The sequence below is a fragment of the Aptenodytes patagonicus genome, chromosome 2 (genome assembly GCF_965638725.1).
Source record: "Aptenodytes patagonicus chromosome 2, bAptPat1.pri.cur, whole genome shotgun sequence".
NCBI classification, from domain to species: Eukaryota; Metazoa; Chordata; class Aves; order Sphenisciformes; family Spheniscidae; genus Aptenodytes; species Aptenodytes patagonicus.
In genome coordinates, this window is record NC_134950.1 from 17,820,413 (window position 1) to 17,833,773 (window position 13,361).

The following is a 13,361-nucleotide window of genomic DNA, read 5'->3' on the forward strand; positions in this document are numbered from 1 at the left end:
GCTATGCATACTGAAGCCCTACTTCCTGGGAAGTGGCTGGACATCACCTGTTAATGGGAAGTAGAGAATAAATCTTTTGTTTTCCTTTGCTTCCACGTGTGGCCTTTGCTTTTGCTTTATTAAACTGCCTTCATCTTGACTCATGAGTTTTTTCCATCTTATTTTCTCCCCCGCCCTATCCTGCTGAGGAGGGGAATGATAGACCAGCTTGGTGGGCACCTGGTGTCCAGCCAAGGTCAACCCACCACAAGGGGCATGAGGTTCCTATGTTTAGGCAACTGAGTCAAGCACAGTATATCTAGCTTCAGTCTTGGATTTTGTTACCCTGTTTGGGAAGTTCTTGGGGGGGAATGGGGAAGTAGGAAGGGGAAGTATTTGTTTGCTTTTTGATTAAATTGTATCTATTATTAAAATCTTTTGACCATAAGAGTACCCAAAGATCATTAATCTTCATATACTACATTAATCTTCAATCACATGAATGGATCTTCCTAAGCATTACATCATTAGATATATTTTACAGAGCCTGAATTATTGGTTTATAACTTTTATGATAAAACTGAAAATGCTATTACACTAGAGTTCTCAATAATCACTTAAGCTAACTAATGTCTTCTCCTGTTTCTTTTTCTTGACTTTTCTGTGCATTCTACCCAAAGATCATGGTTAGTTACATGGTTAGTTAGCTCTTAGTTACAGAGGTGCAGAAAAAGTAATTTAATTGTCTGTCTTGTCTTTTTATTGCTATTGTGTTCCAGGATATATCTTCCTTTCTAGATGTGTGATTTGTATCTGATGGTTTGCAAAATACCATACTGTTGACATATGCCACACCTTATTAAGAGACCTCCCTTTTTGGGGGAGGAAGTGCTGCTGTTACTGTATGTGCCATGAGAATACAATGTCATATATTTTATAACCTTTCCTTTCACTGCTGCTACACAAGGATACTGGTGACTGTAAGAAATAAGGTTTACCTTTCCCATTCTGCCATAAACAGTTTGTAATTTTGAACATACATAGTGCATCATTGAATTTTGCATAAAAATGCAAGCATATGTCTTTTAGTTCTATAAATCAAACATCCATATTTTGCAGCTAAAGACAAAAGTGAAAGGTAGTGTCAAAGCCAAAAGACCTGCTGCAAAGATATTTTGATATTAAAATCAGGAAAGATACTAATTTTTAGAAAAATTGGATTATCTTCATTTTCTGAACCACAATTCATAATGAAATGCATGAATCTAATCCTTGGCTTAATTACGTTGATGTTCACAGTGTGATATGTAAATCTAATTCTGTTTTTTCTAATAGGAGTGCAGTTCACCTTCTACAGCTTTCATTTGGAGGATCATCATGACTACTTACTAATAACAGAGAATGGCAGTTTCACACAGCCATTAGCACGTCTGACTGGCTCAGAGCTTCCTTCACCCATCAATGCTGGTCTCTATGGAAATTTCAGGGCTCAATTGCGCTTTATTTCAGATTTTTCAATATCATATGAAGGATTTAATATTTCTTTCTCTGGTAAGGAAATACCTGCAGTACCTGGCTCCTGAAAAAGATTTTTTCAGTATTTTATGTAAAAAGAAAAAAAAAAAGTTTAAAATTGAAGTGATTTTGATGACTACATATACTGAATCATAAAATTATATAAGTTGTTTCCTAAGCACAACAATTTCAAAGCAAGCAAGCCTCTGTGCCTCTGTAGAGACATTTGTGCTATATCATAAATAAGATGGCAGTTAACTGTAAGACACATTATCAAGCGAGGGGAGGAAACAGAACTAGTCCAATTTCAGTCAGTGAAATTCCAGATGAGCCCAATTGTCAATTATTTAGGCTTTTATGCTGTGTCATCGTTTTCATTTGGTTTATGAACCAAATGGGATATTTATGGCTTTTACAGGAGTGATAAAGCATGTTGTGTTATGCATCTTAAAAACATTGTGAATGTATTCATTAGTCTTACATTTTAATGTAATATAATTGCCAATTTAACATTCACGCATTCATTTTGTTTTTAAATCTGAAATCTGTATTGATAGGTGGCAATACACAGAAATTACTAGACTGCAAGATTACAAATGTGACTGATAAAAAACATGTTGTCACTTGTACAAGCTGACTTGCTCTCTTGTTTTCAGAGTATAATCTTGAACCTTGTGAAGATCCTGGGATCCCACAATTTGGTAACAGAATAGGATTTAATTTTGGAGTGGGAGATATTCTGACATTCTCCTGTTCATCTGGATATCGTTTAGAAGGAGCTTCAGAGATTATTTGTCTTGGTGGTGGCCGACGAGTATGGAGTGCACCTCTTCCAAGGTGTGTGGGTACGTGGTCAGCTGCTTTCATTTGCTTGTATGTGTAGTCATTGTCCATGGATTTGCAGATTTAGAGCATGGAAAAGCATGGTAATACACCTCTTACTTTTCAATGTACTCTCATGTTCTCCATATCTCCTTAGTCAAATTTATTTAATCTTTTCTAAATATGTTTAGTATTAGAACTACCAGTGGACTTCACAGTCTATACTTTAAAGCATTTTAAATTGAGGCCACAATACTTACTCTTCTTATTTTGATTAATAGATTAGGAAAACTGGGTATAAATTTAAAGCAGCATTTGGCAGTTCAGATGCCTAATAATTGACTCTTTTTTGTCAATGCAAGCTTCCAAGTGATACCTGTATTACAAAATTGTGTAAATGTAGTTAGAGCACTTAGACCAGATTTATTTCATAAAAATAGGTCCATGTATAGGAGTGTAGTCAACGTGGGCTTCCTATGTAAGTTAGAGTAGAGAACCATATCCTCAGAATATCCTCAGAACAGTTGTTCTGTTTTTAAAATGATAGCTAAGATAACTGAGAAGAAACACTTTCTTATGGTTTCTAACACTCTCCACTCACTGTAGAGGTAGTCTACATATGTAGCTTTGACTAGAAACTTAACTTTTGTCGTGGTTTAATCTCAGTCGGCAACTAAGCACCACGCAGCCGCTCGCTCAATCGCCCCCAGTGGGATGGGGGAGAGAATCAGAAGGGTAAAAGTGAGAAAAACTCGTGGGTTGAGATAAAGACAGTTTAATAGGTAAAGCAAAAGCCACGCATGCAAGCAAAGCAAAACAAGGATTTCATTCACTCCTTCCCATGGGCAGGCAGGTGTTCAGCCATCTCCAGGAAAGCAGGGCTCCATCACGCGTAACGGTTACTTGGGAAGACAAACGCCATCACTCCAAACGTCCCCCCCCTTCCTTCTTCTTCCCCCAGCTTTATATACTGAGCATGACGTCACATGGTATGGAATATCCCTTTGGCCAGTTTGGGTCAGCTGTCCTGGCTGTGTCCCCTCCCAGCTTCTTGTGCACCTCCAGCCTTCTCAGTTGGTAGAGCATGGGAAGCTGAAAAGTCCTTGACTAGTGTAAACATTACCTAGCAACAACTAAAACATCAGTGCGTTATCAACTTTGTTCTCACCCTAAATCCAAAACACAGCACTGTACCAGCTACTAGGAAGGAAATTAACTCTATCCCTGCTGAAACCAGGACAACTTTTAATGGCTAATGTTGTCTGAGCTGAATTCTTCCTAAATGTCTTGATTTTCAGTTCTGTTGAGAACTGTTAAAACAACAAAATCTGTAAAAAGTAGGATAGTTACTTGTCTATATTTTTTTATTTATTTAAGAGTATATGCTATATGGAAAGGTTTATATACAAAAATGTCTGTATCAATGTGCATTTGAAATCTTTTATTTTTTCATACTAAACTGGATGATAGTAAAACATGTTTCTTTCAGAATCTGATTGTATAATAACTATTGATTGATTGTGCTTGCTCTTATCCAGTGTTAGCTACCATATCACAATTTTCATGTCCAAACTATTCCTATGCTTACCTTGGTATAACAAAAGTTCTGAATCTGGCATATGCATAAGTGACATTTACATATCTATGTACAGAAGACATGGTTTAGAAGCTGAGTTAGTGTAGTGCATGAATAAAAGTTATTTTTGTGTTGGGGTTGATGAATTTTTAACCATGAGAATAATAATGAATGCATGCACAGTTGGCAAGACAGGTTAAATTTTAGTAATAAATTTCTGGAAGTGTTAGTATACTGAAAATGAATTGGTAAATTATCAGTAAAGAAGAACTTGTGCCGAAGCATAAATGAAAAAAAATTGCTATGTAGTTTTCATGACATAGAAAATAATGTTTACGTCTGTGTGTTTGCAGAGGGGGGGGGAAGAGACAAGCTGGAACTCAAGGAGTAAATTATTTTCCAGTCAACATATTTTCTCCTTATCTTTGAAAATGAAAGATAATCTCCGCTAGAATGACTTAATCAGCCATTTCCCCCCCATAAATATTAAGCCTTTGTCAATTTTGTGCTTAATTTATATGCCATAATAATGAAATTCAAACAACTGGAGAATGGACATTCCTGTTGACCATTTCTATTGGATTCAGAAGTTTACATATTGGTACTGCTGCTCATGTTTGGCATTTTCTGCCAAAGTGATTAATGAGCTTTAATGCTTCTGATATCATATACACTTTCACATACACACAACCTCAATTGGGAACCAACCACTGTTCATAGTATTTGTGTTCAGCTTGTCAATACAAGAATACAATACAAGACACAGATAAACTGGAACAAGTTTGGTGGCAGGCCACCAAGATGGTTGGAAGCTGGAGCACTGATCCAGTGGCAAAAGGTGAGAGAAACGCAACCTGAAGAAGAGACAGCTTCGTGAGAACCTAATAGCAGTTCTTAATAGCTGTGGGGAAATAATTAAGAAGGTAGAGCAAGGTTCTTTACAGTAGTTTATGACAGAAAGATGAAAGGAAAAGGCATAAATTGAAATAATAGAGTTTTAGACTGGAAATAAGTGAAACCTTTTCACAAAGAAAATGTTGAATAGTGGAACATATTGCCCAAAGAGGTTGTGCAGTTTCCATCCTTGGAGGTTTTCAAGATCCAACTGGTTAAAGCCCTGAGCAACCTGGTCTGATGTCAGGGTTGAACCTTCTTTGAGCAGGAGGCTGGACTAAAGACCTCCTAAGGTCCCTTGCAACTTGAATTTACCTGTGTTCTTGATCTTATATCCTCTTGATAGGTATAGCTGAATCCTGTGGGTCATGATATTTCTTCTGTTGTCTTAGTAAATGTTCATAACAAATACCTGTGCATTCTTACATATCTTAGCTCTCTACTTTCACCTGTGTCTTGGTCCTTTGATAGTACAAGTGTTATAATTTTTAACTCATTCTGTGGTCTCTTCGTATGCGAACCATTTTGTTTTCTTTAAAACAAAACCTTGTGGATATAGAATCATAGAATCATAGAATAGTTTGGGTTGGAAGGGACCTCTAAAGGTCATCTAGTCCAACCCCCCTGCCATGGGCAGGGACATCTTCAGCTAGATCAGGTTGCTCAGAGCCCCGTCCAACCTGACCTTGAAGGTTCCCAGGGATGGGGCATCCACCACCTCTCTGGGCAACCTGTGCCAGTGTTTCACCACCCTCAGCGTAAAAAATTTCTTCCTTATATCTAGTCCATATCTACCCCCCTTTAGTTTAAAGCCATTCCCCCTTGTCCTGACGCAACAGGCCCTGCTAAAAAGGTTGCCGCCATCTTTTTGAGAAGCCCCCTTGAAGTACTGATAGGCTGCAATAAGGTCTCTCCGAAGCCTTCTCTTCTCTAGGCTGAACAACCCCAACTCTCAGCCTTTCTTCATAGGAGAGGTGTTCCATCCCCCTGATCATCTTCGTGGCCCCCTTCTATATATAAGGATAGACTTTAGAGAGACTTAGCTCTGAGCAATGTAGATGGACACCATACTTCACCATTTAGCCTGCTAGCCAGGGTTCTTTTCCAGGAGTGGATGCATTTAGCAGTGTAGACACAGGTAATGTGACCAAAGTGCTTCATTAGCATATGATAAAAGTGCTTCCATTCACATGATAAGAAATCCGTCATGATGGTCACAATTCTTCTAGTCATCTGATGGGAGATAGTGTTTGCAGCCATCAGAAAGAGTATAGGAATAAACAGTGTCAGAACAATTGGTGTTATTTATGACTGGTTCCCAGTTCACATACGCCTGATGTTTAAGACTCTAAGAAGCACAGAGGTTAGGACCAATAAGAATGAATTTTTCTGGTGTTGTTCATATGTCATTCATTGGCTGCAAATGGACTTTACAGTATGTTGGACTACTAGTAATCCTGACCTTGACTAAATTCAAAATTTGAAAAATCAATGGAATCATAAATATCTTGTGAAAATTCCTTTAAACAGGAAGAGACTGAATTTAATAGATTAACAGTATTTTACACTATTTTTTTTAGTTTCCAATGCTAGCCATTTCAGATTCTCAATGAGTCATCACAGGATAGCCTTCTACTGTCTTTGCTATATTTCTGGTGCCACATACTGAATCAAAAGAACAAGACCAGCAACAGAAGGCATATTTGCCAAACGTGAGATAGGTTTGCTTGACATGGTGCAGAGATTTTTGAAAATGCATACCTACACTAGATTTCCAGTAGACTGAGAATATTTAAGAGTTAGTAATTATTCTCTTTGTAATACCTTCAAATACAGACAAAAACAAACAATACTGTCTATATTTCTGAAACTAGCTTTTATATCTATTTAATCATTTTGCCATGCATATAATAATGGCCAACTAAAGGTTCAAACTACTAACCATACTGTCAACATTTGAAAATGCTCTGTTTGTATTATTACTCTCTGACTTATTCCCAGTATGGTTTTATTTCCTTTGCAAACTGAGGAAATAACAGATTGTGCTCTTCTATATATTCATCTGTATATTAGGAAAACATCACATGTACATAGCTGGGACGTTTTTTAACTGGCCAAAACTCTAGGTTAATATCACTTTCCTCATCTTGCTTTTTTACCTCTGCAGACATAGCAAAAGGTTAGCCCATCAGTTAAAACAGTCTTCTTTATTGGTTAGAATTTCATGTCAGCATTCACCCAGTGCTCTAGGTCCTGTAAAGAGAAATAATAATTTAGATTTTTCATGAAAATTGCAGAGAATTAATGGATAAAGAAGAACTCACTAACTTTTTTTCAATAAAAGTTAAGAAAATTTCATGTGAGATTCTATGAATTTGTCATTAGTTAAAAAAAAACTGTAAGAAGAAAAAGATTGTTAGCAAAATGAAGAACATGTATGCTAAAAATTGTTCATAGAATTAAATTAATGTTTCAAGTTTTGTATTAGTTCTGTCTTGCTTTAATACATTCATTACTGAACTGAAAGTGAACTCTATGATAGCAGTTGGTTAGAATAGTTTCAACCAGAAGAAAACTTCGAAGTACCTGAGAGACGTGATAAGCTAGATGAATGAACAGATAAACTGTATGATAAAATAAATGTAAGGTTGATAAATAACGTGGGGGGGAAGAAGACTCATTGTAGTTACACTTCTCAGGAATTCTAAATTAATGGCATTAACGTAAGAAATTGATTTAAGAATCACTGAAAACAAAAATTATATGGTAATTCATATAGGAGACTGGGGACAGAGACTGCTTGCAGAAACTTGTAGTTTCACCTGAAATATTTCCAAATCTCTCTCCATAGAAATACTGTAGAGCTGGTAGGAGTTCAGAGAAGGGCTAGGAAGAAAGATAATGAGCTTGTACATAGTTTAATATAAAAAGAGAGATGATGGAAGCATTTTCCTGTAATAAATGGCAAAAGTAAACTAGCTCAAGAGATTCAATTTTCTTTTCCATTAATGCAAGAAAAAGGGCCACTAGGCTGAAAATAATACTTTAAAAAAGTAAAATGTTAGAAATAATTAATTTTCCCTTCAACATTAATTAAATTGTAGAAATATTCTGGTCAATGATATAAAGAAATTAAAAAAGCAATTGTAGATTTAGGTGGATAACAAGATTATTCGGAATTCTTGCCAGAACATTTATCAAGCATCCCTTTCTGGATACACAGAAGGCTAATGTACTGAGTCCTGAAACAGAGTAGCCAATCATAATAAATGCTAAACCAAACAATTTACCAGTAAATCAGAAGCTGTCTTTCTCTTCTTACTCAGAAGTTGGATAAATAAATGGTATATATTAAATCATATTATTATTATTCAATTTATGAATATACTCTTTTTCAAAACTGAATTTGAAATTAAGACTTAATAAATGAAACTTTAGAATTAAGAATTAATAAATGAAAAAGTAATATTGAAATAGCAAACAAATATTTATTACTGATTTTTTAAAGCTGAACTGCTCAATGATGGCATTATCTGAATTCCATAGGGCTTGATGTTGTGCTGGAACAATTTTTATAACAAGTATTTTCTACAAATACAGAATTTTTTTCCATATTTCTGTTTATTTAGCTGGTTCTTTTAAATGACTAATAGCTTCAAAGTTGGTAAACTGTTACAGAATTAATACTACTGTTTGTAAATCCTGATGAACATGATAATTACAAATATCCACATTCACTAATTATACGGTTGGTAGAGGTTCACACAAATTCATGTATATGTCTTGTTTGTATATCCGTACATCATTCCTAATATCCTAAAGTTACCTCTATAGTAAATGTATGTTTTCTTAATATAGTTAAAAGAGTCCACTATATGATTCAGTTCATTTTGGGGTAGATGTCAGTAATCACTCGTGAATTGTATCACTTGTGTTTCCAGCATATGTATGGTAGTTTTAGTTAACTAACAAACGCAGTTACCATACTGTCACTGTTTTGGTTTTATTTGGTTTGGTTTTTGTTGGTTGTTTTTTTGGTATCTAAATGAATGTTCCTTTTCAATACATCTAAGCTCTGGATAGTCCTAAGTAATCAACATTTTCAACACTATATTAGGAGCATGTCTCCAGCTTGTGATACGGAGCACAGGTATCATCTTAAGTTTTTGAATATGCAGTTTAGTTGTTTTCATAGGATTGTAGTGCCTCTGAACTGGTTCTGATGCATTTAGAGTTCAGATGTCTCTTAATAATTTTCAATGCCATAGTTAGCTTACAAGAAGCCGGTTTGAATTTCCCTGTAACTTGTGTAACTGCAAGAACTAATGAGCAATTACTGTTGCTTTAAGGGAAAAATAATGAAATAGATAAAATTAAACTTTTCTGATAATCAATAATAGAATGAAGATGATTAAAGATCTGTAAGAATACTGTCATTCCTTAGTTTCATGCTTTCTTTTCATGCTTTATTCAAATAATAAACAAATGCAATATTCATATTCAGCACACACACTGTTTTCTTGGAATTACCTCTATTTCTAGTGAAATGTAGAAAGTAGTCTCTTTTATACTAGGATTTCCCATGTCTTTTATTCTCTCCTCTGTCCTCTTCCATTTTTGTTTTCTTTCCTTTTCTTTTTTCTTCCTTCCTTTATAAGGCTGCCCAATAGCCAAATTGCATTACCTTTCACTATAACTGTCATGTCAGAATTATAACCTATAATTGTTTCTATGTCTATGTAAAGAAGATAATCTAGTCCTTCATAGCTTCCCAACTGTGTAGGCCTTTTCCTTTGGCTTTCTCAGGACCATACAATTTCTTTCCAGTCTGCTAAACTTTAGCTGGAAGACACTGACTTTAAAATCTTGTTTTCTTGTGCTTATATGCTACTTCCACTTATATTTTTCCTTACAACATTTTCTATCCATTTTTCTCAGTATGTCCTAAAGAGCTAAGGTCAGAGTCTCTGATGTTCTGGTCATACAGATTTCCAAGGAACTATACTCCTTACAATTATGAAAAGCAGACAAAAAACCATAAAAAATCTACAGGCAAATCCATTCATTTATGTCTTCCTTATTGCATGCTTTTCAGGTAATATTGTATATGGATCTTTGCTGATAAAGGGTTTTGCTAAGTTGATAGTTTTTTTCCTGTTTACCAACATAGCTTCTTTGCCAAGCTTGAGTTAAGGTGCTTTTCAGGGAATACTTGGGGAGTGAAAAATAGAAATGTCTGAAAGGTTATATTGTATAAGAGAACAAATAAATTCAGTGTTGAACTGAAGCACAGTTATGTAACCAATGAAGTGAAGGCTGTACCGCAGATAGATCTGCAGTAATTGCAAGGTCCCTTAATTAGCAGGAGAGCCATTAGCTACCCTCTGCACATCTTACTCCGTATTGCCATTAGAGTCTTGCTGCATAGCTTTATTCATTTCTGTGCATAAACAAAATTTAAGGTAAACTTGTTTTTAATATTTTGGGTTTGAAAAGGTGTTCTTTTACTAGTTTTGAGTTTTCTTTTAATATGTGGAATATTTTGGCAGCATGAATGCTCAGTTTAAGGACTGTAATACTCACTTGTAAATGCGTCATTGATTCCTCTCAGAACAAATTAATCCTAATCTTTCCTTTGTTTGTCAGAAGTAAATTTATTCCTTTAAATATTTCTCCTGTCATTTTTGAATACATTGTATTTCTGTTATTTTCTTCAAGGATAGGATATCCTGAACAAAGCAAAATACAGCCATTGAGGGCTCACCATTTGTTAGTATAATGGCATTATAATGTGATAAGCACTTTCTTAACATTTCTTATGTATTCTAATATTTTACATAAAGTTCTAACTGTTCCTGCTCACTGCGTGGAAATTTACACTAAGTTCCAACAGTTCTCAGGTTATTTTGTGCTTTGTTTTGGTTTTGGGTTTTAATGTTTTGGGGTTTTTATTTGCTTGCTTGTTTTTTTTTTTATGAGAAGTTTATAGTTAGTTTAAAGGCAACTTGTGCACATTGGTTGTTTAAGTTCTCCTAATATAGAATATGTATTTGTTAAAACATTTTACCTTGTTAATACTAATGCAGAAGCTTATTTGTCATGCCATTTCTCCATCCTTCTTTGGTCGTTTGTGGTACAGGAGCATATTGTTTAAAGTGTATGGGACTCCGCCCCATTCTTGGCAGCTGGAGCTATTAATTATGAAAAATAATAGTAATAATGTAAATTGTTTCTAACAATGATTTCTTTTTATTTGGCCATTTTAGTAGAAACATCAACCTGCTGTAAAAGTATGTGGAGGTCTTAAATACAGGACCTTCCCAAATCTGACAGTAGTGTCTTCTATTACAGCATAAACAATGCAGTCAAATAACAGCCAAAAAAGTATGTGCAAAATATATTGAAAGTAAATTTAATACACAGACAGCCACATGAATCTTTTGATATTCAGATCACCTCTGATGTAGATCCATGTACTGCAGATACATACTTAATAAGACATTACTAATTTTTGGCTCTATGAAAGGAAATCTGATCTTTTGGAACAGTATAAAAAAAGTAAATAACACTGTTCTTACTGCTTGAAGAAGACAATGCTCCTCTCATTTTCTTCATCAGCATAGGGTTTCCTGTACTGAAGTCTGTCAGGATACCAAAACCACCTGGAAAACTTTTGATGACCTCATAACTGAGATTATTCAAGAAAAGAATGCTTCAGTCACAACTTAATCCTTTCAGGATTGTCTTGTTATCCTCTGTTTTGTTGCCTTGTTTTGACAAGAGTCTGTTTTCTTGCTTACATCTGCCATCAGTTGAAGAGGTAGAACTTCTGAAGATTCTGAAGATTTTTAACAGTTTTATGAGAAACAGCACTGTTTAAGCACTGAATTTAGATACACTTTCTGAAGTAGCTGTTGATTTGCAGTCTACTACCACTGTTGGTTAAAGATAAAATCCTTTTTAGAATGCTTCCACTTACTTGCTCAGTCAAGCTTTTGCAATGCACTTAGTCTCCTAACCAAGAGATAACATCTTTTCAAAATACAGAACTGCTATTTGTAGCTCTTATCTTTTGATTCCAAGGGATTGTCTTGAAGAAAACAATGGCTGAATTTCAATCTGTAGCAGCATGTCACATTTATTTGTTTGATAATTATTTATGGTGAGCATTTCATCAGCTGAATTGTGAGAAACTTTGCAAAATTCTCCTAACAGAGCATATTTTAAAAGAAAAAGCCATTCAATGAAGAATTGTTTTCAAAAATGTTAAATTACCCAAACAGATACATTTCATTCCTTGGTTAGAATAGCAATGGCATTTTACATGATTACAGAATTTAAATAAACTAATAAACAGTAGTTTAAACTCATCTGTTTTATTATGGAAATGTGCAATGAACACACATTCATAACCAAAAGCATAACAGTAATTTCTTATAAATAGCTTATTATATCAGTGTTTTCCTTTCATTATTTTTCTTTGAGCTTTTGTTTATTTTCCTTTCTAATACTGAAATGATTCTATATTTCTGTTAAAGTCCAGAAACAGTGATTTACTTCAATCTTAGTGTTACATCCTTGTACTTTATATAAGGCTGAATTTAAGCCTATGTGGAAACATAGCTGGATGTTGGAATATTTTCCCTATTTCTTTTTTTTTCTACAAGCAAAGTGTGTAGGGTAGGTTCTAAGTTTCAGCTGAAATAAGTGGATTTAAAAAAAAAAACCAACTTTGTCTCTAAAACAACCTGAATTCCATCTCTGTGGAACAGGAAATGTTACTAAAATGAAACATTAAGGCAGTGCAGAAATGTTTGTAATTTCTGATAACAGCTCTAAGTATGTTTTTAAAGGACGGTCACCGACTTTCTGTTCCTCTGTGATTTTTCCTTTACTTCTGAAATAGTGTTTTGTCCCTTCTTTGCGTTCTTCTGTATTTCCTTCTTTATACATTTTCCCTTAATTTTATCTGGTTTGCCTCTTCAGTCTCTTTTTTCTGTCACTCAATGTAATGCCTGTTAAAATTATTTTCCAAACACTTTAAACAAATTACATATGTTTAATATTTGTATTTATTTTAAACTTAAGAACTTAGTTAACATTTTTTTCCCTGACACTTTTTTACTCAGCACTTAACTGCACATATAAGTATTATGGTCTTTTTTGATTTATGCTGTAGTATTAACAACAAAGACTAGAAGGCAACCATAGGTTGCCTGAAGTTCCATGTAATTTTAAGCAACATAGAAGTGGAGATTGGCAGATAGAATTATTATGGTATAGTTTGGAAAGTATCTTCGCGTATCTTCCCTGTTTGATTCTGCACTTATTCAGAATTATACTGCTGATTTTTGTGTGTGTGTTTGGTGTTTTGTGGTTTGTCTTTTTTTAAAGTCATAATTTGCACTGACAAGAGGCAAGTAGAGAAGCAAGGGACTAACTTGATTTTGTGAGAATCCATCTGAGAAGTGTACAAAAGGAGCTACTGTTGTAGGCTGTGGTGCGTGCTTCTGTGGAACCGTAATGATATAACTGAATGCTATGGGAGAAATTCTTTTATACTTTGGTTTTCAAG

The 13,361-nt window shown here is 34.7% G+C and overlaps 1 protein-coding gene across 1 annotated transcript in view; it reads left to right on the forward strand.

Moving 5' to 3' along the window:
• Window positions 1-13,361, forward strand: part of CSMD3 (CUB and Sushi multiple domains 3) — an 823,344-nt gene that overhangs the window by 492,763 nt on the left and 317,220 nt on the right. The window contains exons 21-22 of the mRNA XM_076329214.1: window positions 1,315-1,530; window positions 2,151-2,339. Of these exons, the coding sequence (XP_076185329.1) occupies window positions 1,315-1,530; window positions 2,151-2,339 (405 nt within the window). The remainder of the gene's footprint in view (window positions 1-1,314; window positions 1,531-2,150; window positions 2,340-13,361) is intronic.